This window comes from Typha angustifolia, chromosome 7 (genome assembly GCF_048772165.1).
Source record: "Typha angustifolia cultivar Huaian chromosome 7, ASM4877216v1, whole genome shotgun sequence".
In the NCBI taxonomy this organism is placed as follows: Eukaryota; Viridiplantae; Streptophyta; class Magnoliopsida; order Poales; family Typhaceae; genus Typha; species Typha angustifolia.
In genome coordinates this window covers 14658448-14682491 of record NC_133245.1, presented here as the reverse complement: position 1 = coordinate 14682491, position 24044 = coordinate 14658448, and the positions used below count along the sequence as shown (strand labels likewise).

At 40.8% G+C, this 24044-nt stretch overlaps 6 protein-coding genes across 6 annotated transcripts; 2 read left to right on the top strand and 4 right to left on the bottom strand.

The window, feature by feature from the left end:
• Positions 1 to 17: 17 nt before the first annotated feature.
• On the bottom strand, positions 18 to 2798 carry LOC140762001 (elicitor-responsive protein 3-like). Its single transcript, XM_073099586.1, has 5 exons — positions 2480 to 2798; positions 2323 to 2388; positions 1820 to 1946; positions 1493 to 1613; positions 18 to 298 (listed from the first exon to the last, which is right to left on the bottom strand). The coding sequence occupies exons 1-5, from the start codon at positions 2544 to 2546 to the stop codon at positions 245 to 247; spliced, it is 435 nt and encodes a 144-aa protein (XP_072955687.1). The 5' UTR covers positions 2547 to 2798; the 3' UTR covers positions 18 to 244.
• A 3530-nt stretch (positions 2799 to 6328) lies between these two features.
• Positions 6329 to 6977, bottom strand: LOC140762892 (uncharacterized). Its single transcript, XM_073100869.1, has one exon. The coding sequence runs from the start codon at positions 6854 to 6856 to the stop codon at positions 6611 to 6613; it is 246 nt and encodes an 81-aa protein (XP_072956970.1). The 5' UTR covers positions 6857 to 6977; the 3' UTR covers positions 6329 to 6610.
• Positions 6978 to 8051: 1074 nt separating this feature from the next.
• On the bottom strand, positions 8052 to 9864 carry LOC140763546 (probable galacturonosyltransferase-like 3). Its single transcript, XM_073101778.1, has one exon. The coding sequence runs from the start codon at positions 9749 to 9751 to the stop codon at positions 8711 to 8713; it is 1041 nt and encodes a 346-aa protein (XP_072957879.1). The 5' UTR covers positions 9752 to 9864; the 3' UTR covers positions 8052 to 8710.
• A 2566-nt stretch (positions 9865 to 12430) lies between these two features.
• LOC140762917 (uncharacterized) lies at positions 12431 to 14640 on the bottom strand. The gene is made up of 2 exons (XM_073100900.1): positions 13530 to 14640; positions 12431 to 12934 (listed from the first exon to the last, which is right to left on the bottom strand). The coding sequence occupies exons 1-2, from the start codon at positions 14270 to 14272 to the stop codon at positions 12691 to 12693; spliced, it is 987 nt and encodes a 328-aa protein (XP_072957001.1). The 5' UTR covers positions 14273 to 14640; the 3' UTR covers positions 12431 to 12690.
• Positions 14641 to 14913: 273 nt separating this feature from the next.
• On the top strand, positions 14914 to 17910 carry LOC140763365 (probable beta-D-xylosidase 6). Its single transcript, XM_073101525.1, has 5 exons — positions 14914 to 15879; positions 15963 to 16060; positions 16140 to 16490; positions 16577 to 16993; positions 17080 to 17910. Exons 1-5 carry the CDS (start codon positions 15011 to 15013, stop codon positions 17676 to 17678), a joined length of 2334 nt encoding a protein of 777 aa, XP_072957626.1. The 5' UTR covers positions 14914 to 15010; the 3' UTR covers positions 17679 to 17910.
• Positions 17911 to 19015: 1105 nt separating this feature from the next.
• LOC140761894 (thioredoxin M1, chloroplastic-like) lies at positions 19016 to 23641 on the top strand. The gene is made up of 2 exons (XM_073099415.1): positions 19016 to 19360; positions 23099 to 23641. Exons 1-2 carry the CDS (start codon positions 19108 to 19110, stop codon positions 23416 to 23418), a joined length of 573 nt encoding a protein of 190 aa, XP_072955516.1. The 5' UTR covers positions 19016 to 19107; the 3' UTR covers positions 23419 to 23641.
• Positions 23642 to 24044: the final 403 nt, after the last annotated feature.

The following is a 24044-nucleotide window of genomic DNA, read 5'->3' as shown; positions in this document are numbered from 1 at the left end:
AAAGAGGACTCAGGATGTTCAACATATAAGTACGTCTTATTTTAATGAAAAGAAAAATATATGTATGTAAATAAAGCAATTAATCAAGTAAGGTTTATATATGTTTGCAGTAACTCATGAACAAGAGCTTCAAATCAACCAGGAACAAGAGCTTCAAATAACCAGGTTTTCTCATCCTACAAGCATCGTAGCATAGAAGTATGCTAAGATAGAATCTGGAAATGGATAGAACAAGCTTCTTCCTCTAAGATGATCCATTCCATCCGCCATAATTCTCTTCAGAATAATCCTGCTGTTCCTGCACACAGAAGTATAATGTTGGCAAATTTTATAAATATTGGAGTATATATGTAAACAATATCGTCATAATTTAGTTTGAGCATGATCGATATCACGTACACTACAGATTAACTTGATACAGGGAGAGAACTACTTGATGAAGATCATCATTGAACATAAGATAATTCGGTTCCTTTCCGAATATATATATATATATATGGAACTAGGACTCTCTCTTACAACAGATAAGCAAGAGAAATGAACAGCGCAGCACATCCAGATAATCAAACATTACATATATCCTTCAATGATCTGTACTTATCAGGCGCTAAATTATTACTATAATCCAATATATGAATAACAAATATATATATATATATATATCTTACCATGTATAAGCTTATATTTTAGACTGACATGGACAGATGACAGCCAAAAAGGTTAAAATTAAGGGGCAACTGAATATTTTTCAGTAAATACATGTTGATTGACATATCTATTCATATCCTGTGGTTTATATAAAGCATCAAGTAGTTCCTAACCGTGTCTTGGCATGAATGTCTATATTAGTTCTGGGATACAGCCATACGGATTGCTCACAATGGTCATCTCATCCAAGATTTGACATGTATAAACAAATTCAACCACAATATACACGAAGCAAGAACATAACAAATGTTAATTCAGTGGATCTCCAGATATATGTTTGGACTTTGAAAAAACATTTAGATATCAAACCTAAGAGATATGGACAGTTCAATTTTACACAGGTACATTCAATATTCATTAGCAGCTCTCCAAACAAATTACATCACTAGTAACTTTTGATTGTAATGTTAACTAATAGTATGCACCTTAATGTGATAAATTGCCACCTTGTTTATCAGTTTTTCATAACTCCCAAATGTTGTGTAGAAAGACTAAAGTGCCTAAATTATAAACTCCCCAATGACATCATTTGGTCTCAAGATGGAAAGTTTAATTTCAATAGGATTAACTTAATGCTCTGTTAATTTGCCGTAAATTTTATCTGCATCACATGCATGACAAACTGAAGAAGTAGGCTGAGCATAACTACTTTTGATAGATATAAACCTTCATCTTTTATCTCACTATAATAAACAACAGTTGGATAAGTACTACCATAATCTAGAAAAATAGTTCTTTGTGACATTTTGTGATAGTATTGACAATTCTAATGAATGTAGGGTACCTCAGGATCAGGAGTGAAAGTGAGGCCGACTCTGATTTCCCCACAGTATTCTTGATCTTTGACCACATTATAAGCAGTTGGAGGGAGGCTTCGTTCAGAAAATAATGGTTCTAAAGGAATCCTAGAAAACCACACAATGAAGCAGAAAACGACATCAACATTGATGAAAGCTAGCAGAACTAAAATTAGATAAAGATAAAATTATCATTTGCAAGTACTTCAAGGTCAATAAGAACATATCAAAAGATTTGAATTTTGGAACAGCTTAGTAGAGAATTGGCATCAGATCTCCCAGAATTGTAGAGATAGATGACAGGGTATACTCACGTCACTTCTCCGACTAAATCATCGCTTGTGCCAGCATCACTGTCCATGAGCTTGATCACGAGCTCAGAAACATTGCCAGAGACTGTGAACACAAAGGTCTCATTCCATTCAGGATCGCTTCCTTTTCCTGCATCAGTGAAAAGATTCTAAACATCAACAGATAAAAGAGCTATATAATAACATCAAGTTCAAGAAAAAGTAGCCCTTCTGTAATTTATCCATCACCAAGGTAATCAGCATAACAATTTTACGAAAGAGACCAACAAAAAGGCAGATCTTTCTCACAAAAACAGAATCTCCATTAAAGCTCTGATCTGATCATGATATTACTAATTTCCAATTCCACAAAATTGTCTCAGCTTTCAGAACATCGAAATCAAGAGAGAAATTCCAATAGTCAACTCAAATGTGAAAGCTACGTTCTATTATCCAAACCACCTGAGAAATTGAAATCTGTCTAAGATATAATACCAAAAAAACTGCGAATTGGATCAACTACACACCTGATGCAATACTGCTCCTCTGCTCCTGCGTGCGGCATATGAGAATAGCATAAGGATCCATGTCACCTGTTCGACCAATTATCCAAAACACCCATCAGCTACGGATCTAGTAAAGATAAGATGTTGATTAGAAGGAAAACATCGAAGGATTACGTACAGAGGAAATCGGTGTTCTCGAGGCCCTTGGCACCAACGAGAAGGACTTCGAGCGTTCCCCGAACCATCGTCTTTCTTCTCTCTCTCTCTCTCTCTCTCTCCTCCTCTCTATGTGCGATGGGATGACGGGAATGGATGGGGAAGGGGATCGACCTATGGAGGATAGATCATACGATGGGTGCTTATAACGGGGGAAGGGGCAAAGAAGGAAGACAAAGAGAATGGTGCGAGATCCGAGACGGATGTGGTGGAGATGGTGTTCAGACCGATTTCGGCGCTAAAACCGGGGACGGATTCGCTGGCGACTGGCGAGTCACTCTCCGCGTTGAGTCGTTTTGCTATAGAAAATTATTACGCGGGAGCGGGAGAGGTAGCGTGCGGGGAAACGTGTATCACCGTTCATCAACAGTTGTCGTGAATCCCGAGGTTAACATCTTCACCATTTGTTTATTTCATTGTGGGATAATTACACATAGATTCGCCCATTTTTAAGTAGACCTCTAATTTTTCTTTTAATCCGCATTGATCCACTTAACTATAAAAACCTAGAACTTCGAAATTCCTTTCCATTAATTATCTATTAGATTTTTTGTTTAAAAATGACATGTGAATGTCACAAAATTAATTTTACTCTCTAAACACAATTTTATCCTTAGTTAGAGAGGAAAAAAGAGAGCAAATTTGAGCATAAGAACCATTAATACCGTATAGTAGATGTAGATTGGGGGTGGGGTTGCATATAGTAATGGCCAATAGTTCAAAGATGTTAGTATAATTTCCTTTTATTATTTAAATTTAAATTTTGAAGGAACTTCGATGGATATTGGAGGTGACTTATATCACGTTATGACTTAAAAATGACTTTGTCCACTTGCTTATATTTTATTTTCAATTTTGGATTTAAAATGAAGCTCACAAGCAGACTACACGTAAGATCCAAGACAGCTCTTCTTCTTGGGTTCTTTTTTTATGCATATCCATCACTTCCAACTTGGAATATAGGAAATCTTTCTCAAAAAATAAGTCCAAATTATAAACTGCACAATGGAATTGATTATCTTATGAAAATAGAGGAAGAGAAAAATGAAACAATTTTTTATCCCTGATTAAGGAGAAGATAGATGCTGAATGCACTAGACAATGTGGAAATATGTTCTCAATTTTACCTTGGGACATAGGTAACAAATATTCATAACATGTCAAGTACTATTCTGAGCCTTTCTCTGTTTGCTGATGTTAATAATCCACTTGTGCATCAGTGCAGGATGGACAGTACTTGAACAGATAAATGATGGTACAAGGGCATCCAAGAAACAGCTTACAGAAACAACTCTTCTCACAAAAGGGAAAAAAAAAAAGTTACTGAAAAGCCCTACAATCATCCATAGAGATTAATCTGTGATTCAAAATTTTCCTATTCATGAAATAAGTTCAATCAAGTAGCAATAAGTAAGAGACACCTGTGCTCTCATCTAGGATACAGATGACAGAAATATAGGTTAACAGGATCATGGAAATTAAGAAAAAGGAGGCGGTGGCAGGCAACACAGGAAAGAATATAGAATATTATTACACAGAAACTTATCCAACATCTCCTGAATTCAGATGAAAGGAGATTCTGATATAACACGAGATTGTATCCTGATAAATAACACATATGTATGAACTTAGTTGTCTATTACGCCGCCAGATGGCTCAGTTACTCTTGAAATTTCGTCTTTCATACCATAGTGCAGTAATTTGTCTAACCAACTCTGAAGATCTCATCTTAAGTCGATCTAACCAACTCTGGTGGTATCATCTTATATGACCTCTAAACATGTAATGGTTCAATTCCAATGACACAATAACAATCTTCAATGTGCATCCGTAATTGTTCAAAAGGAGAATAGTAAATCTAAAAGGATATTTTGCAGGGATAACATCATCAAATGACTAAGCCTTTCTTTAAAAAAATTTACCGCTCATCTCTATGCATGCGCACCAATATTTGGACTGCCTGATTATAGTGATGAATGTTTGATATCAGTGTTCAATAAAGCAGTTAGAAAAAACTTCTAAAGGCCACTGCGCAATTCATGCAGCGAAAGCACTTTAGACTGCATACATGGTAGGCACATGCACATGTGGGTCAAATTTGTTTATCTGAAAAAATTTATGTGAAAATGTGTAATAAACAAAACAGAGCCTTATGACGATCTAGAAGGAAAAGGTAAAGTGTGAAGCTCTTCGAGGACCAGCATTGTATTCAGAGGAAAAGAAAAGAAAATGTAAGTTTTAAATAGACAAATGGAACATATATATCATACATACCCGTATATAAGCACGCATACATATATGATATGCATGTATTAGATCTGCTGAATATGCAACTCAGCAGATTAAAAAGAGAAGAAAATTTGAAGAACCAGGCAACTACCTAAAGGCCCAAAACACCATCCCACACCCCAAAGAAAAATCTTAAATGACGTAACAAAAAAAAGATAGACAAGTACCACATTAACAAAAGTAATTATATAACTCATATCAAAATTATGTTCCATGTATCTACAGACACATTCCAAGGGTTAGGGATGTGTGCAATGGTGCTGAGGTCCCCGGTCTGATCCTATGCTTATGTGGCGCTACACCAAGAAAAAAAGGAACAAAAAAATCTTACGCTATCAGTCCATCATATATCTACTCTTGTTACTCCGAAAGTATAGATCACAATAAATATGGAGTCGTTGCATCTTTCCTACTTTCAACAAAAGTTTTGGTTTCGGTTTTAGTTTCAGCTTGATTAAAAAATTAAACTTTTCGATCAATTTCAGTTGGTTTCAGTTCTAGTTTCCTTGTATCCGTTTCTGACTTCTTTTGATAAATAATCTTTTTTTATCTTATTTTTTTAATTTACCACGCAAAATTTGATAGCACTTATGCAATGAGATTGATATTGATTAAGTACAAGTTGGTTTCAAATTAAACCTAGCTTAACATATAAAAAAAAATGTTATTAGAGTTGTTTCAGTTTGATGCTAGTTTTGGGGGCAGTTTCGGACTGGATAGGACCGAAATGCAAAACATTTTGGCAAAACCCCTTGGTTTCGGACGAAACATCAAACCATGTTTTAACCTATAAATCTTAAATGTTATAACCACTTTAAAAGATACGTTTCAACAACTATCTTGCTCAGAGTCTCAAAAGTCAAAAATGTCTCCAAATGTAACACTTGAACTGAACCCTGTAGACTATACAAATCTCCATTTGTAAGCCACACACTCTGGGTAAAGCTATCGGGTTAGAGGAGTGTGAGAATTTCTATATCCAATTTCTTCCTCTCTATGAGGTCATACATTCAAACATAATATTGCCTCACTTGCCATTCCATGAACCTTATTGTACTCATTCCCTGTTATTGAAGTGAACCATGCTTCCTGTTCTTCAGAACATCTTATGCTTTTCACAAAATAAGACAAAGAGCTGCTTCCTAACTCCTTCAGCTCCATGAGGTATAGTTACTATGCACATCTTGTTCAAATGATTAAGGTTTTGAGGTGATGTTTCCAATCCTTTCCTAACACAGCAAGCAAGCTTTTATGTTAAAAATTCAAATATCTTACTGTGATTTGGACAGCATAAGATCATGCTGTTCAGAGTAAAAATGAAACTTAACCTTCTTCTTCCGTGAATGCAGAGTATATTCATAACTAAATGCATGGATTTATTTTTCTCCACTACAAAGAATCTAGCAGGCATCATACATAGGTAGAAATGGATATCATATTCATTAAACAAGGGATTCTTATGATATTATACAGAGATGACCAGATATATTTAACATTTTCTTAATACCGAAACAAAGAAAAAAACATCACAACACCACCAACCTTACCATAAGAAATTAAGCCACAAAACAACATCATAACATACAAGTTTTATGATTCTACTGGTCTCATAACGACGCACGACACAGAGCAACACAGAGGAAAAAATAACTAGTGAACCCACGATTTCAACAGACAGAACACGAGACAGGAACAGAACAAGACCGATCTATTAAAAGTCACATAAAAAAAAAGAGAGAGGAGGGGGTGTGGGGTTGGAGGGGGAGAAAGGACCGAACCGATCACGAGGCACGGATCGATGATCTCAAACGGGGGAGCTCTTGGCGGGACCGTCGGCGTCGGCGTCGTCGTTGGGTGCGTTCTTGGTGAACATGAGAGGCCGGTCCTTGGCCTCCTCCTCGTCCTCGTTCTCGTCCTCGGCGGTGCTGAGGTTGATGCAGGAACAGCGCTCAAGGGAGGCGAAGAAGGCCGAGGCGACGCTCGTGCCGACCCAGCTCGCCACCCCCTCGAGTTTCTCGTACGAGAGGATGCCCTGGTTCTCCATCGACATGGATCCTTGATTTTTAGAGGGATTAGAAGATCGGGGGGAGGGAAGGGGGAATAAAGAAGAGAACTTTTGTTTCGGTCAAGGGAAATTAGGAGGGGGAGGTGGAGATCATATAGTTCGAGGTAACCAAAAAAAATTTATTCTTACGACTCGGCACGACGGGAACGAGGGACGTTGGGCTGCACCTGGTTCTCATCAAACGAATCAGTTAATAAACTTGTGGTGGGGGTCCGTGGGGATTTAAAACTAATAACTCATTATCTTTTCTCCATTTTCTTCCTAAATGATGCTTCAAGGCCAGGCTTTATTCCAAAATATTGGGCCTCAGCGTGTAGATGGACTGGATTCGGATACATATGCACAAGATTTGGGCCAGTATACGTCCAACGTTGCCGGATGCTAATTTGAACGGAACTTAGCCAGATAGCCGTGAGTGTGATCAGGTTCGAGTTCAAATTTGATTGGAAAATGTAACTTTTCTGGATTCAAGAATATAGAAAATGCTTTGATCCTTTGCAACGTCTTTTATAATATTTTCCTCACGCTGTGGTGTAATTAATTAAGAAATCGAGAAATGCACGTTAACCATTTTTATTAGGATTCTAATTGTCCAGTCCGAGAAGTTTCTCTTGTTGACTCAGATATACCGGTTTGTTGGTACCACTCTGATGCTAGTTATTAGAAATACTGTGGGAGTCTAGAGAACAAAGCAAGAATGACACACAACAAACACCATCATAAAAGCTTATAAACAGAATAACTTGTGAAAGTTCTAATAGTGAGTCTTATAAAGAGAACACAAATTTTTAGGTTGGATCCTTTATACTTTTTTAATCTATATATTGAAATTGATAGAGTTTCACATGTCAACCATGTAAAAATATTATCTTTTATGTGACTATCTTTGTATTATTATTTTTTTCACATGTCAACCATGTATTATTATTTTTTCCGCCCTGACGCAATATTGTAGGCAGTAGCCCACGCGCACAAGAGAAAGCGCCCACGGAGAGGTGATGTTATGGATCAATGCTTGGGGGGATAATCTTTGGAGCGGAAGGAGGTAATCAATCCACAGTGACGCTGGTGATTTGCAATAAAACCAGTCACATGAATTGTTGCACGATACAGTGTGTAACAGTGAAAGGTAAGAGTCTCTAGACAGGCAGACCAACCTACGTGCCAGGTACGAAAGAAATTAAACTTTATCCTCTTGTAGAAGATAAACAAAAGTTATTCCCTTCTCTTCACATCCAAATGCCCTTCATGCACATTACTCACCAGTATCACGACTCCAGATTGACGAGAGTTTAAAAAAAGATTAAAAAATAAAGAGAGAAAGATGTAAGCCCACCTTGCTTACAAGATGCAGCCTAGTCATTCGAACTCTATCCTGCATCAGATTGTGAGCCTCAGATGAAGCCAAGAAATATCTACCAGCTGTTGAACTAACAACAATAGACTCCATTCAAACAGGAAGGGAAATTCCCTTCTCCCACACACGCTGCACAGCGGTACATCTCCACGCGTCCGTCCCATTTCCATCTTGGGTTTATTGCGATTCACCACCTACATCTATCCGTATTGCAGCCAACATCCTCACTTTTGATATCCTTATATAAAATATACTAAAAAGGAGGTAGCGAATTGCAAAAATCGTCAAAAGAGAGGTGTCGGTGGTAATATGCAAAGAGAACCCTCTTTTAGCTTCTGTCTTACTGGAATCGATCCGCGCCGATCGCCACCCGGCAAGGTGCTTTCACTCGCCAGCTGTCGCCTTTTTCAACTTTAACCTCTCATTGGCTGATTGCTCCCGATCCCTGTAGGCCCCACGCCGATCTCCCCCCCATCCCCACCTCACTCGTCGGCGAAGGGTTCCCTCTCCTTCCTCCTCAGTAAATCGTACGGCTTCCACAGGCTATCCAACGGACACGACCTTCCTTGATCGAGCCGAAGCCATGGCTTCCCCTTCCCGCTCCAATGGAGGAGGCTCACTGGCCCCGGATGCAGATCCCGGCACAAACCCTCGACGTTGTCCCCACCGAGCCCGTGCTGGTTCCACCGGTGCTCCACCCCCTTCACCTCGCCAGCGAAGACGAGCAAGAACGGGGGAAGCGATCCGAGCTCGTAGATCCTCGCCTCCTTCTTCTGGATCTCCATCCATCGCTCCAGTCTCCGGGTATAGTCCCCTGATCTCCATCTCTCTAGATCGATCACCATTACTCCGGTGTTGAAGTAGCACGGGGGGCGGGATCGGTGGGAGAAGACGGTCGGGAAGGTCGGGTGGGACCAGAAGGCGGAGGTGAAGTAGGAGGTGAAGTTCGCGTGGCAGTACTCCGGGGCGGCGATGACGTGGTTGGGTTCAAGGTCGATGGACCAGAGGCGGGCGACGTCGTCGACGACGACGAGGTCGGAGTCGAAGTAGATGACGCGGGAGATGGCGGCGGGGAGGAGGTCGGCGAGGTAGATGCGGGCGTAGTTGAGGGGCTGGTCGAGTGCGCGGCGGACGGAGGAGGAGATCTTACCGCGGACGAGGGCGGAGTCGAAGGGATGTATGGAGAAGGGAAGGGAGGGGAAGGCGGAGAGGACTGCGCGGCGGAGGAAGGGAAGGCGGCGGGAGGGGGAGGCGGAGGAGATGAAGTGGAAGTGGATCAACTCGGGGCATGAGGCGTGGCGAAGGACGGAGAGGACGCCGGCGAGGGAGCCGCGCAGGTAGGTGGAGTCGAGGGTCATGGCGATGTGGATGATCGGAGAGGAGGAGCAGCCATGGCCGTTGCGGAAGGCGGGGGCTTCCCGAAAGTTGGGGAGAGAGATGGGTTGGGATGGGTGGGAAGTGGAGAGGGAAGTGGAGAGGAGAAGAGGGAAGAGGAGGAGGGACAAGAGGCGGAGGGGTGGCATTTGGTGGAGATTGGATTGGTTCGGAAGGATGTGGAATGGAATGGAATGGAATGGTTCAAAGAGATAAGAAGTAATAAGCGGGGCGTTAAACGACTAGAATAGGGATGGATCGAGTCTCGGGTGGGATAATAATTAAATGGGAACGGAGGAGTGGGAAGTTGGACAGGCTGGAATGACGCGTTCCTATTTTTGAACTTATAGAGGTGTAGTAGAATAATTGAGATAGGAAATTTCAAATATAACTGGGTCAACAAATTCTATATAAGAAATAGACATTTTTTGAAGGCGTACGAAGCTTTACTCGGGAAAAGAATAGTTTTCATGAATTTAATGGCATGTAGGAATAGTAGCAGGTGGGAACTTTGTCCAGTACACGGAATAGCGCCGCTGTTGGGTGCGAGCAGTACTTGTACAGGATTTACGAGGCAACCTTGCCGACGGTGAAATTTATTTGGGACAGCTGAGGAGCAAGGAGGAGCCCACCACCCCTAAAACTAGCCCATCACACCCAAATCCCCCTAAATTAGTGGCCACCTCACTGGCTGACACCCATTTCAGTGAGAGCAGCTAACCCTCGGCTCCACGGTGTTTAAGCTGGGATTCCAGCTTCTCACTCACCAATGCCAAGCCTAAGTTCGCCACTCGATCCTTCGGATTCGTCTGACGTCAGTGGAATTATTGGATGACGGCATGAGGCGCGAGTTGGAAGTAATCCTGATCGCCTGCGTCCTCGATGCAGGGAATTCCTTCCGACTTGCACTTGGCAGCCTCTGATTAGCCGCCATGGCAGTTGAATTCAGATTTTGATTTACTTTATTTAACCAATGGATCGTCTAGGATCAATTTAATATAGTATACTTAGCAAGCAAGCTAAGTATTCGTTTGGTTTCATCACTAGCGTTCTCATATTTAATTAAACTTAAAAGGTGGCCTGTCATATCCTAAAAGTGGTGAATACTAACTAATTAGGTTGTATTTACCGTTTTAACCTTTTGTTGTTTACCACATTATAAATCCCAAGCACCTAAACAAGTCAAGTTATAACCCAAACACACTTTCCTTTGGGAATTCCCACATCTGGGGTCTTAAGATACTCGACCGACAAATGCGTCTTATTCGAGCATACATGAGAATAAAATAATTCCCATTAATTGTTCTCTTAATCACATGGATGTTGTATTCTAATTATAGCTACCTGTTGAGTGACAGTGCTACAATAACGAAATATTCTCAGTGGCTGGCGGACTGCTTAGCTGCATGTGAACCAAGTACCTTTTAAGATGCATAGATGCCATCTTCCTATATATGTGAAGTTTTATGATATTTATATCCCGATTGGAGCCACATACTGAGTGGATTATCTTGGTAGACATGTTGTTATTGAGTCTAGATTCGCATTTATCTCGTAGATGTGCGTATATACTTATTTTGAGTTCAATCTTTGGCCGATGTAATGGATCAGGATGTCCTTTTAGTGGAGGTTGTGATGTCCTTGTCTTGTCTTGGGTCCTTTTAATCCTTTTGCAATAGGACTATATTTATGAGGTGGGTGTTATGAGTTAGGTGCTATGTTCTAATCTCATGAAGAGCGATTGCAAGCAACGATTCCCAATGGTGAATTGTGGAGTGTAAATTAAAGGAACCAAGGCGTCAGCATCTGGTACATCGCACGTAATAAGTACACTGGTATAGTGTGGCAAATGGCTTTTGTAAATTAGGAAACTTGTAAAAGATTCTAAATTAAGGCCGATAAAGTTAAGTAATGGACAGATAGCCTAGCATATGATGGGCACTTATCATCAGAGGACTGGCAAATGGCAATAGCACCAGAAATAAGAGGCCAGGAAGCTTATCCTGACCCAGCCCATTGGCTTGTGGGGGCCTTGTAATGAAGACAGATAGTTGCAAGGATATCTTCCCTAAGATTTAGGAGAAAGCCGATAGTTATCCCGCCGGATATTTAACTCATTAGATGCTTTTCTAAAATCCTGCCATCTTCTTCATGCTTTATTTGAGCAACAAAACGTTAATCCTTGAGATCATTGAAGGTGTAGATGTCATAAGAGAAACCATATGAGATCTTCTCTTCATGCTTTATTTCTACTGGATTTACAAAATAGGAGATAAAAATAAAGTTTTCTTTTTCTATGATGTCTTCTAATACAGTTCTTTGACTATCTTTCCTCCTCTCATTTAGGATTTCTTAATGGAGAGGAGATTCTTTTTGCTCCTATCCTCTAAGCCTAAAAAAAACTACTTTTCCTCTCATCGGTTGCTTTTACAGTAAAGTTAGATTTTGTTTCAGTGAGGGCAAGAGGGGATCTCTGTAGATTATGGGGTAGCCATATCTTTTTTTTCCTATCTTTAATATTTTTGATTTCCTCCCTCGTGATGTCCAAGGTGCCGTTGCTATGCTCCAGAAAGGTCTCAGCATTGCGAGGACATAGCCGATTAGTGCTCCATGTTCTTGGGATGTGCTTTCTTCTTATGTATCTATTATTTACCTAGTTAGCTTATTACTTTTATTTTCTTAATCATGCTAGAATGAACAAGTGCTAGAGCTTATAATAGAATTAATACCTACTTACATTTCTGTTCTTTCGTGTATCTGGTAACAATTTTTGTATCTTAATGAAGGTAAATACATGCAATTCTCCGTCAAAAATAGAAAAAGAAAAATAGATTCCCTTTTTGTCTCTTAAACAAATGTAACTTTCCATTATTTCTTTGCTCCTTGGCAAACTTTATTCACTGTGTAACTTTCCGCTGATGGACACAGTCAATGATGCCTTCCACTGGGGGAAAAAAAAGGTTGAATGAAAGAATAAGAGATTAAGGCTAACAACTTTTCGTAAACATACTCATATATCACCACACTGGAGGCCATCTCTCTCTCTCTCTCTCTCTCTCTCTCATGATCCAATCCAGAATGGACTCAATCACTCTTCACATCCCTCACCTTCCAGGGGAAAGCAAGTCTCCACCCCACCAGTCCTCCAGAGGAACCAAGCGTAGGTGCTCCGGTGGTAGCTATTCTCCGGTTCGGCTTGTATCGCCTCCAAGAACATCTCCTCCGCCTTCTCGAGATCCTCTCGCTGGTGCCAAAGGAACAACGCGTACTTACTCATCGCCTCTCCATCCACCGGCTCCGCCGCCACCGCTCTACTGAAGTAGTCATCCGCCCTGTCACCAAGATTTCCTATTAGAACGGTTTAATTTCATTTAGACCCCCTTAAATTATCCTAAACTATTGCAGATTTTTTATATAAGCCTTCTCTTTTGTTTTCTTTTCTTTTTTTCTCAATAATATAATATCTCTCCACTCCTCTCTCTCTCTCTCTCTCTTTTCTAAAGTAAAAATAAAATAATACTCCAAGTCCAAAAATTAACAACACGATACTTTTTAATAGAACATTAAATAAAAGGACCTTTAGGAAATTTTACATAATTGAGAGAGTCTGAATGAAATTGGTGCTTTAATATGACATCAGAATCAGATTCCTAGATTCAAATCTAATCAGAATCCTACGGGACCTACTTTAAATCATGTTCAAAGATTATAATTTTAAGGTTTTAGAGTGGTCCACGAGTTAATCATTGTTACAATAACCACTAACCCCAAATCATCCTATTAAAATATAATTATCTTAATACGGTATTAGAATCAGATTCCTAAGGACAGAATCAGAATCTTGCCAGACCCACCTTAGTTTTACAGATTCTAATTTTATGTTTTTAGAGTATCCGAAGATTTAAAATAGATTTCAAAATAACCCACCTGTCAGGATCGTTCTCGTATTGATACAGAAGCTGGGCATAGTTAGCGAGAATTAGGGAGCTCGCCATCTCGGTTACGATGATCTGCTCGTAAGCAGCTCGTTTGCGCTTATAATCATCGCAGTACATTGCCTTGTCGGAATCGTCAAGGATTCCGATATCGGACCAGCAGGTGAATTCTCCGGTATCAAGCGGACGCGGCAATAGCGGCAGGGCGGAGGTCGCCAGGAACTCCGTCGTGAGGCTAAGAATTTGGACTACGAGGAGCGGAGACGAGGCGAAGACCTTCTTAAAGAGCCAAACGATGGAGTCGCCCGCATCCGTGGAGCTCTCCTCTTTAACAACCGATTGCTGCAAACTCTCGAGGGCCGACGCGAGAGAGCAGACAGCGTAGCCCAGCGAGCCGAGATCGGGGGAGGGGAGACGCGGGCGGCGCGGCGCGGCCATGCGCTTCTTGCGGAGCTGGAGGAAGCGGAGGGAGAAGGGGACGGCGGAGGCAGAGCCGTTGAGCTGGAAGTCGGAGACGAGGTCGGAGGAGGGGTTCTCCCGCGGGGTGGGAGGGAGGAGGAGCCATGGCGGCTGGGGCTTGGTGAAGGAAGGATGGGATTGGAGCTTATGGTGGGGTTTGGGATTGGCGGAGCTAGAGATATGGATGGATTTGGATTTCGAGGAGATGGATTTGCGAATTGGGGAAGAAGCGTGAAGGGATGGGGAGAGAGTTTGGAGAGCGAGATCGGTTACCATCTCATGTGCAGAGAAGAGAGAGAGAGAGATAGATAAAGATGGGGAGAAGGACAGAGGGGGAGAGGGGGAGGGAAAGGTTCGTAAAGGCAAGGAGGGAGGAGAGAGAGGGAGAGGGAGAGGGAGAGGGAGAGAGCGCGAGGGTTGGGGATCGTGGAGCTGAAGCTTCGGTCAAGACGGGAGACTAGGGTTTGTTGTTGATCTTTGGGGTTCGTCTATCTCTGGGACGGAGGGGAATAGAATGGCCTAAGTTGGAAATGGGCCTTGGACAAACTAGCTGGTTTGGATCTAACACCTCTGTCAAATGGCTTGGGCTTTGTCTAACTTATCTTTATTTTCATACTAAATTAAGGTAAATACGTTTTAACTTCCCATACTTGAGATAAAAATTAGTTTACTTCTCCAACTTTGTTTTATATTATTATGCATATATATATATATATATATATATATATATATACACACACATTGTTAATAGAACTGATAAGATGACTTAAATGATGATTATTTCTATTCATTAAATATAGAATAACTTAGTGATATAAAATAAAAGTACAGCACGATATAAAATAATTTTTTTTAATTTAAACTGATAATAATTTTTAAAATAGAAAAAACACGGACACTAATATGGTAAAGCTAATCTTCTAACCAAATAGAACAATGACCAAATCCCAAGACTGACTACAAGTAATCTATGTACATATCTCATCTGATTCCTCTTGTTTTCTTCTCATCCAGATGGGACTGAGCTCGATCTATTTCCAATTCCTCCTCCTTTTCCTCTTCTTCGTAATAAATCCCATCTTTGCATTACCAAATCGCCCTTGCTCTCTTCCAACCGCCAACTCCTTCTCCTTCTGCAACGCCTCCCTCCCCATCCCTTCCCGCGCCCGCTCCCTCATCTCCCTCCTCACCCTCCCGGAGAAGATCTCCCAGCTCTCCGATTCCGCCGCCGCCGTCCCCCGCCTCGGCCTCCCTGCCTACGAGTGGTGGTCCGAGTCCCTCCACGGCATCTCCTCCAATGGCCCCGGCGTCCGCTTCAACGGCTCCGTCTCCGCCGCCACCGGCTTCCCCCAGGTCATCCTCTCCGCCGCCGCCTTCAACCGCACGCTATGGCGCGCCCTCGCCCACGCCATCGCCGTCGAGGCCCGCGCCATGTACAACCTGGGCCAGGCTGGCCTCACCTTCTGGGCCCCCAATATTAACATCTTCCGCGACCCTCGGTGGGGCCGGGGCCAGGAGACCCCCGGCGAGGATCCGATGGTGGTGGCCTCCTACGCCGTTGAGTACGTTAAGGGATTCCAAGGCGAGTACGACCATCACTATGCTGGTGACGGCCGCGGCGGCGGACCGATGATGCTGTCGGCTTGCTGCAAGCACTACACTGCTTACGATCTGGAGAAATGGGGGAACTTTACGAGGTATACCTTTAATGCCCTGGTCACAGAGCAAGATTTGGAGGATTCTTACCAGCCGCCGTTCCGGAGTTGTATCGAGGAAGGGCATGCGAGTTGCTTGATGTGTTCTTACAATCAGGTGAATGGGGTGCCCATGTGTGCAAGGCAAGATCTACTGAAGAAGGCTAGAGATGAATGGGGATTCCAGGGGTATGCCACTTAAATTGCGTTTCCATTGTTTGATTTTTTATTTATTTATTGCTCAAGTGATTATGTTTCCATTGCCTATGTAGTTATGTCACTTCTGATTGCGATGCCGTTGCGATAATTTATGAGAACCAGACCTACTCGAATTCTCCCGAGGATTCGATAGCTGATGTGCTCAAAGCAGGTAACTTTTTTTTGGGGGGGATTCAGAGTTGTGTGCCGTAATCTGGGTTATTTAGCTAATTTGCTTCTCTCTTGAGAAGGGATGGATATCAACTGTGGGACATATTTGCTACGACATACTGAATCAGCTGTTGAGCAAGGAAAAGTCCAAGAGGAAGACATTGATCGCGCGCTCTTTAATCTTTTCTCTGTTCAGCTGCGCCTCGGGTTGTTTGATGGAGATAGGGGAAATCAATGGTTTACACAATTAGGATCCAGTAATGTGTGCACGAAGGAGCACAGGGAGCTTGCTCTGGAAGCTGGGAGACAAGGCATTGTCCTTTTGAAGAATAAGGAAGGTTTCTTGCCCTTGAAAAAGAGCAAGATCCGTTCTCTAGCCATCATTGGCCCTGCTGCGAATGACACAAGCATATTGGGTGGAGATTATACTGGTTTGGTACTCCAGCCATTTGAGTAGCTTATCCTAATTCATTTGGTTCTAGATGAAATTGATTATAACTTTGTTCGCTATTTGAAGGTGTTCCTTGCGATCCGATCAGCTTTCTCAATGGCGTCCAGGCTTATGTACCAAAAACTCTGTTTGCTACTGGATGTGTTGATGTGCCTTGTAACTCTACAGATGGATTCGATGAAGCCATCAACATTGCTAGAGAAGCGGATGTAGTAGTTGTGGTTGCCGGCCTAAACTTGACAGAAGAGACTGAAGACCATGACAGGGTGAGCCTCTTGCTACCAGGAAAACAGATGGACCTCATCAATAGAATCACAGCAGTGAATAAGAAACCATTAGTGCTGGTTCTCATGGGTGGTGGGCCTATAGATGTTTCTTTCGCAAAGCAAAATCCGTGGATTGCAAGCATTCTTTGGATTGGATACCCTGGTGAAGTTGGTGGTCAAGTTGTCGCAGAAGTCCTTTTTGGAGACTTCAACCCAGGTTAGCAGAACAAACTATATACTTGATATATTATGAGACAAACCTCTCATAACGGCTTTTAATCTAATAATCTATGGCTGTAACAGGAGGAAAGCTGCCTGTTACTTGGTACCCGGAGTCCTTCACCAGTGTGCCAATGAATGATATGAACATGAGGGCTGATCCTTCAAGAGGCTACCCTGGACGAACTTACAGATTTTACCAAGGAGAGGTGGTATATCCATTTGGGTATGGTTTGAGCTATTCGAACTACTCTTACAGCATCTTATCAGCCCCTGAAAGAATCAGTTTGTCTGAATCATCTGTGGAGAATCACATCAGTAGAAAACCCACCTACAAAATTAGAGATGGACTTGACTATGTGAATATCAAAGAGATTTCATCATGTGAGGCTCTAAAATTCTCTATTTATATCTCAGTAGTTAATCATGGTAGTAGGGATGGAAGCCACATTGTGTTATTGTTTGCAAGATCATCAACAAGCACCATAGGCCCCCCACAGAAACAATTGGTTGGATTTCAGCGTGTGCATACAACTGCTGGCAAAGCTACAAAAGCTGAGATTTTTGTAGACCCTTGCAAGCATATGACTGCAGCGAATGATCAAGGACAAACAATGCTGTCGTTGGGAACTCATGTACTGATGTTGGGTGATTTAGAGATTGAATTGTTTGTTGGAGCTTGACAAAGGCTCCATTTGTAAGAAAGGCTTCATTCTGAAGTGCCTAAATAAATTGTACAAGTTGTTGTAGTTGTCTCTGGAGTGAAAGCTCCTTGTAGATTAAATTGATTTGTGAATCAATAAGCATGTAAATCTGATGAGAGATCTCAGAATTCTGTAGCTACCTTTTTTGTATTTCCATTTGTGGGCAGACATCATATATTTCAGATCAACAGGAAATGAGGATTACAAGCAATTGTTATTTTCCATGATTCATATTGCATTTCTTGTGCCAGTCGGTAGTAGAAATTTTCTATCAATCTTACTACCTATAGAAAGCTCTATCAACAGTCTCAAACTGTGGCAGAGTAGTATCCAATGAAATAAATTAAGCTCCAGAAAAACAAAGATATACTGCACTTCACAAAATTATAGAATCATACAGTCTAGAAGAGTTTATTAATACAAACTTTCAGGCCCCAAGTACATGACAGAAAATGTATATATGGAGGTCTAATTTTATGTTACCACTTACTATGGCAAATATGTAGAGTTTTTATTTAGTATCTACCAAACTTTAACGTAGTAAAACATATCCAAGTAATTCTCTGAGATTAACTAAAAAAAAGGGTTAATTTTCAATATTATAACACTGCTTTATTGTGAGATATATGAGAATGGACGTCTAATTATAGGAATTCCTGCTCTACTTATAATGTAAATGAGTACATGACTCTAGGTTTCCACGGCTAAGAAATAGCAATGCACATTAATACATTACCTTCGCTTTATTACAACGACTGCTACAAGCTTTCGGTTGTTAATATCTTTTGGATTAATTTAGGAGAAAAATATATTATACACTCTTATATTTATAGGCTAAATTTCAAAGTCCTCCTTAAACTTGTATTTATGTTACTTATTTCTTGTATTTCTTTAGTCAATATGAACTGTTCACGAAATTGCAAGAGTATCAATTATATTTTTCTAATTAATTTAAAGATATTTAGGAGAGTTATCAATTACTTAATAATTTAGTGTTTGAAGCATCCTCTTAATATGGAGAGCTGTTTTGACTAGTTTGATATTTTAATAGAATTATTTAGAGTAATAATTTCATGATATATTTAAGTCGAAGTGATTGTTCGATAATACACATAATTTAAAATTTAAATTAGATAATTTAATAAATTTAGTAAGACTATCATTTTATCCAGTATTTCAGCCCCATCTAACTTTAGTATGATAAAAAAAAATGACTCGTGAATTTCTCACTTTAAGACACGAAAAAAGTAAAATTTAGTCGGCGGCACGTTTGGTCTAACTGCTTAACAAAAAAGCCCGATCTCTGAACGCCTTTCTCTATCCATTCTCCATTTCCCAATCAACAGCCTCTCTCTCTCTCTCTCTCTCTCTCTCTCTCTCTCTCTCTCTCTCTCTCTCTCTCTCTCTCATGGCTAACGTTCTCGATTCGCTAATGGCTCCCTCTTCTCGCTCGGCTCTCGCTACGGCTTCCGTGCCGAGGGCAGCCCTGACGCCTTCTTCCTCGCTTCTTCGCTGCGGCGTGTCGCCACTTCTGCCGGAATTTAAGGGTTTGAGACTCGTGTCCCGAGCTCCGCCTGCGGCGTCAGCTAGGGCTGGGGGGAGCGTGAAGGCGATTCGCCATGGAACTGTGGTTTGTGAGGCCCAGGAGACGGCAATCCAAGGTATTTCTTCTCTTTACATCTAATTGCACCCTCCTCTTGCAGTATTTGTTCGATTTAGTCGCCTAATTAAAGTTTCTGGCGTTTATTTCTTTACTTTAAGATTATAGTCGTAGATCTGTCGATATACGGATTTCTTCAGGTAATTCTGTTCGCAATTATTTATCACTTCTAGTAATGTTTATAGATGTTAAGCATTGTTTGATCAGATTGCCATTTGTTGCTGTTTACTGAGAAAAATGACAAATCCTGCTATAGATATCTACGAGAGTTCAGTGAATTTAGAGCGCTTTCCGGTTAGGTATTCTAGAAATGAACTGTAGCGAGTGTGTTGACTGATATAGGAGGGACCTCCTTGAGAGATAGACTCCTATATCTCATAACAACCTGAGCGGGCGGGCCAAAAGAAAGGTCCAAGGAATTCTGTTTTCTAATCCGACCAGATCTCATTTCCTTATCTTCCACCTTGATTTACTAGCATTGTTTATTTAAATTTTGGACATTTTATTATGAACAATTACTTTCTATAGATGCACAAGCTGAACATGCTTACTTCATTGTTCTTTATGTCTAGTTGAAATTGCACGATTCTTATCGACAAACAAAGTAGACATGAGTGCATATTCAAATACCTAATTGCATTGCCATATCTTTTGGAACTTATTGTTTCAAGATTTGTTGTATCTATGTGTTGACATCATGTCATGTGCTTAGACTGTTTCCATGTCCATGCTTTATGCACGTCATGAATTAACTGTTTATGATTGATAGAATATAAGATAGAAATGCCATGGCATCTATTGTTTGCTAAGCATGCAGGAATCTAGTACCTATAAGTTTATAACTATGGTATTTGTTATGCAGAAAATTAATTAGTGCATAAAATCTTCCTATTCTTAATAGAAATAGGAGATGATAATATGTTTAAATGATGATAGCTGAGAATTTGTGCTAGAAAATATGAAGTGATGAACTAATGTGTTTCAGAAAGTGTTGGTTTGATCTGCTGGAGAACATGTGGTCATGTGAGGAGGGCCATTTAGGGTTTGTGTCAACTTTTTGGTTGTTTATGGCTTTATGCTGGATGAAGAAGATGAAAAAGGAGTATTGATGAATATGGGGTGCTTAGTGATGCATGAAAAGGAACTAGTTGCTATCATGTTTCCAGGCTTCCAGATAAAGATCACAAGGTACCAAAATAGGAATGATGCGAAAAAAGAGAAGAAAAGAAAAGGTATCTAATTTCTAACCAATTCATTTCCTAGAGCCTCGTAAAATTATATTGCTTGAGAGAGTATAGAAAGATTAAGGATGTCTATGTTGCATTAAGATGAAGAGATAGGTTGGCCAATGTATAAATTATAACACTAGTTCTGGAGTTCTCCCTAGTCCACAATTCAAAATGTCTGGGAGTGTTGTTGACATTTGTTTACACCAAACCAGTAATATGGCATATAGTCATATGGTACTAAAAGCAACGATGGTTGTGCCACAGGCACGGACCGTGCCGACTAGCACGTGCCGCGGAACTTGCCAGCCGTGTCGTAAGAGGAGAGAAAAAAAAAGAGATACTCACCTTCGCCATCGCCGATCGCCGTCGCCCGAGCGCATCAGGTGCCCTAGCCCGAGGGAAAAAGAGAGACCGAGAGAAAAAGAGAAATCAATATATATATATATATATATATATATATATATATATAAGATTATCGGTTAAAACTTAAATTGCGGATTCGGATCCAGATCCCGAGTTCTGAGATCAAAATCTTTCGATTATTTCCTCTCAATTAATTTTGTCTACGAGCTTACCAACTACTTGACCAAGAAACTTTCCTTGAGTTGAACCCCTTTTAACTTGAACAAAAGAGAAGAGATTTAGAACCCAAGTCTGAAATCCTTGAAAATGGGAATGAAGAAGGGGGTAATTGTGCACAAATAGAAAGAGAGACTTGGTTGTTCGAGTTCCCTTCAGCATATTGGTCTCCGGTCGCTTGGCCAGGGTAACGATAAAGAGTGACTCCCTTGCGTTGGATGGAGGAGGGTAGCTTATTAACGGTGCATCTCCTCTTCGTAGATGAGTTGATGTGGGTTCATGCCCTTGGGGAGGTGATAGGCATGAGCTTTCTTTTGTCGCAAACGAGGGTTTGGTAAACAAATGTGCATTCGGTGAACATATGATATATAAAAGGTGACTTTGGTGGACGAGATATAGAGGCCTGGCTCGGCTAGCTCAGCTCGCTCTCTCACAAGCCGATGGACAGTAACGGGCTAAACTATTTTAGCCGATCTATCCGGTCCGACCCACTCGCGAGTGGGTTGGCTGGCAAATATAGTGCCCAGCTCGGTTGGCCCGGATTGAACCCGGTCAGGCCCGTCCGATAATCACATCTACCTATGAGGAAGAATCTAGTTCTATCGGGTGAGAAACTCACTTGGAGTCCTGCACTCCTGTATACTTACCTACTAGTCACAGACTAACAATATAGGGTTACCTTAAATTCTATGTGACATTATTTCAAGTATCAATGATCAGTTGGCACATTGAGCTGACACTGGAAACTAATAACTTTCAGAGGCTAATCTTAAAATGGTATTGGTATGCAACTTATTGGCTTACTATGAAGTGGGGTGTATTTTCATTAAATCTACCGTGTTACCTTTTCTTTTATTGGGCCACAGTAGTTGATTCTCTCAAGAGAGCAATAGAGGAGGTGAATTTGGTTTTTGCTATGCTGAAGATCATGGTCTTGCTCTCAGATAATTCTGCACTAGTCCTCAATTCCCTGTACGTGTGCAAATTATTACTGCATCAGGCAACTATCTTCACTATAGGATCCAAATCCCATGGGCCTGCCAGTTAAAAAAATGACGGATGGAATTAGTATGAGTTTGAAAATGCGGAGAATTCAAGAAATGATCTCTGAATTAAAAGTTTCAACTCAAGTATTGAAGAAAGTCATTGATTTTGAGGGTCATTATGGTTTATTGATGGGTAATACTTCCTAAGAGATTGATCCAATTGATTTAGTTAATAAATATTTGATGGATATGATGCCGTCCAACTATTATGAACCCATTGATGGTTTACTTTTGGAATGTGTTGGTCATTAGTTGCTGTTACCTCCAGGAGTGAGTGACTAATGCGTTAATTGGATGTCAGTAATGTGTGACCACATAAACTTGGTACCTAAAGTGTAGTCTAGTTAAGTTAAAAGGAAAAAAAGGATTATGGATTTATGGGCTGTGAGTCTTGAGAAAGACCTCTAATTTATCTTCTCATTTTCCAATTATAAGGAAAATAAATAAAATACAAGATGGAGATACAGGCTATACCTTGGCATGTGATTCAAACTCTGATTGCTTATCAGGTCTTTCAGCAATCTGTAGAGCTGCGGAGGCAAATAAGCAGGCAATCAAAGTTGCAGTTATGTAATGGGATGAGAGTACAGATAGCGGTGAAATTTTTTTCTTAATAACTAACATGCATGTGTCTACGCAGATAAACTTCAACAGTGAATCAAGAAACGAGATGTATTAATATGCAATGTTCTTTATTATCTGATTGTACATGGCATGCATTTCACTGTGGGCATGGCACTGAAGTGTCTTCTGTAGCAAATAGTTAATTGTATCAAGACTCTGGAGATTCTTTTGTGTCAACCTTTCCTTTCTCTGAACTTATCAATGTTTTTGTCTTCCTTTTCAAGTCAGTTACCTGAGTAACCTATTGTTATACTTCTGCAGTTCCAGATGTAACAAAATCAACTTGGCAATCTCTTGTTTTGGACTCTGACATTCCAGTTCTTGTCGAGTTTTGGGCTTCATGGTGCGGACCATGCCGAATGATTGATCCCGTTATTGGGAAACTGTCAAAGACTTATGAAGGAAAACTGAAATGCTACAAGCTCAACACTGATGAAAATCCTGATATAGCAACACAGCATGGCATTCGCAGCATTCCCACTATGATGATTTTCGTGAATGGTGAGAAGAAAGAACAAGTGATTGGGGCTGTGCCAGAAAGCACTCTCATCTCTAGCATTGAGAAGATTGTTGGGAGATAAATGTGCCCCTTTTCTTCGGATCAGACTGTTTAAATGTCTGTTGATGCTTTTCACGAAGTGTAGTTCGCTGTTGAAATCGTTTGGTAGTTGTATCTGGAGTTTGCTGTACCTATAGATGCTGCATTTAACCTGAGATCTCTCTAGAGTTCTTTGTAGATAGTTGTGAGTAGGCTTTGCTCTTTCACTTGTGTCAATAAATGAAATCGAAGGTGACATTATGTTCTGTGTTGAGTGTTGCTTGATACCTTCGCCACTTGGATCGACCTGAGATTTCCCAATTGAGAAGAATATTTTCAGAATCTCAAAACTATGTTTTTTTTTCTATATAAATTACTATCCTCTCTTCTTCCTTTTTTTTCCTTTTTTTTTGGTGGTGGTGGAAAGAAAAACTGTCTAATGTCAATAAATTGTCTCGTCGTTTCTGCTTGTGAAGCAATTTCACAAGTTAGGAAATTCAAAACGAATACTGCGATGATGTGGCAAAAACTGTCTTCGTTTGATTCGTTGTGATCCTGTTCTCCTGGCAATGTATGGGCCAACAGGGAAGACGACAGAAATTCTCTCCCATTTTATGCCAACTTGCAACGAACGAGGTATTTAAAATGCTTCTTTTGGGACAAGTGAGC

What these genes read in the sequence shown, in the direction of transcription:
- LOC140762001 (XM_073099586.1), bottom strand. Translation starts at nt 2,546, where the DNA reads ATGGTTCGGGGAACGCTCGAAGTCCTTCTCGTTGGTGCCAAGGGCCTC. An exon ending in GAGGAGCAGTATTGCATCAG is followed by an intron (nt 1,947 to 2,322) that starts GTGTGTAGTTGA and finishes TCACTGATGCAG; the next exon opens with GAAAAGGAAGCGATCCTGAA. An exon ending in GATTTAGTCGGAGAAGTGAC is followed by an intron (nt 1,614 to 1,819) that starts GTGAGTATACCC and finishes GTGGTTTTCTAG; the next exon opens with GATTCCTTTAGAACCATTAT.
- LOC140762892 (XM_073100869.1), bottom strand. Translation starts at nt 6,856, where the DNA reads ATGTCGATGGAGAACCAGGGCATCCTCTCGTACGAGAAACTCGAGGGG.
- LOC140762917 (XM_073100900.1), bottom strand. Translation starts at nt 14,272, where the DNA reads ATGGTAACCGATCTCGCTCTCCAAACTCTCTCCCCATCCCTTCACGCT. An exon ending in TACGAGAACGATCCTGACAG is followed by an intron (nt 12,935 to 13,529) that starts GTGGGTTATTTT and finishes TCTTGGTGACAG; the next exon opens with GGCGGATGACTACTTCAGTA.
- LOC140761894 (XM_073099415.1), top strand. Translation starts at nt 19,108, where the DNA reads ATGGCTAACGTTCTCGATTCGCTAATGGCTCCCTCTTCTCGCTCGGCT. An exon ending in CCAGGAGACGGCAATCCAAG is followed by an intron (nt 19,361 to 23,098) that starts GTATTTCTTCTC and finishes ATACTTCTGCAG; the next exon opens with TTCCAGATGTAACAAAATCA.
- LOC140763365 (XM_073101525.1), top strand. Translation starts at nt 15,011, where the DNA reads ATGGGACTGAGCTCGATCTATTTCCAATTCCTCCTCCTTTTCCTCTTC. An exon ending in AGCTGATGTGCTCAAAGCAG is followed by an intron (nt 16,061 to 16,139) that starts GTAACTTTTTTT and finishes TCTCTTGAGAAG; the next exon opens with GGATGGATATCAACTGTGGG. An exon ending in ATTGGGTGGAGATTATACTG is followed by an intron (nt 16,491 to 16,576) that starts GTTTGGTACTCC and finishes CGCTATTTGAAG; the next exon opens with GTGTTCCTTGCGATCCGATC.
- LOC140763546 (XM_073101778.1), bottom strand. Translation starts at nt 9,751, where the DNA reads ATGCCACCCCTCCGCCTCTTGTCCCTCCTCCTCTTCCCTCTTCTCCTC.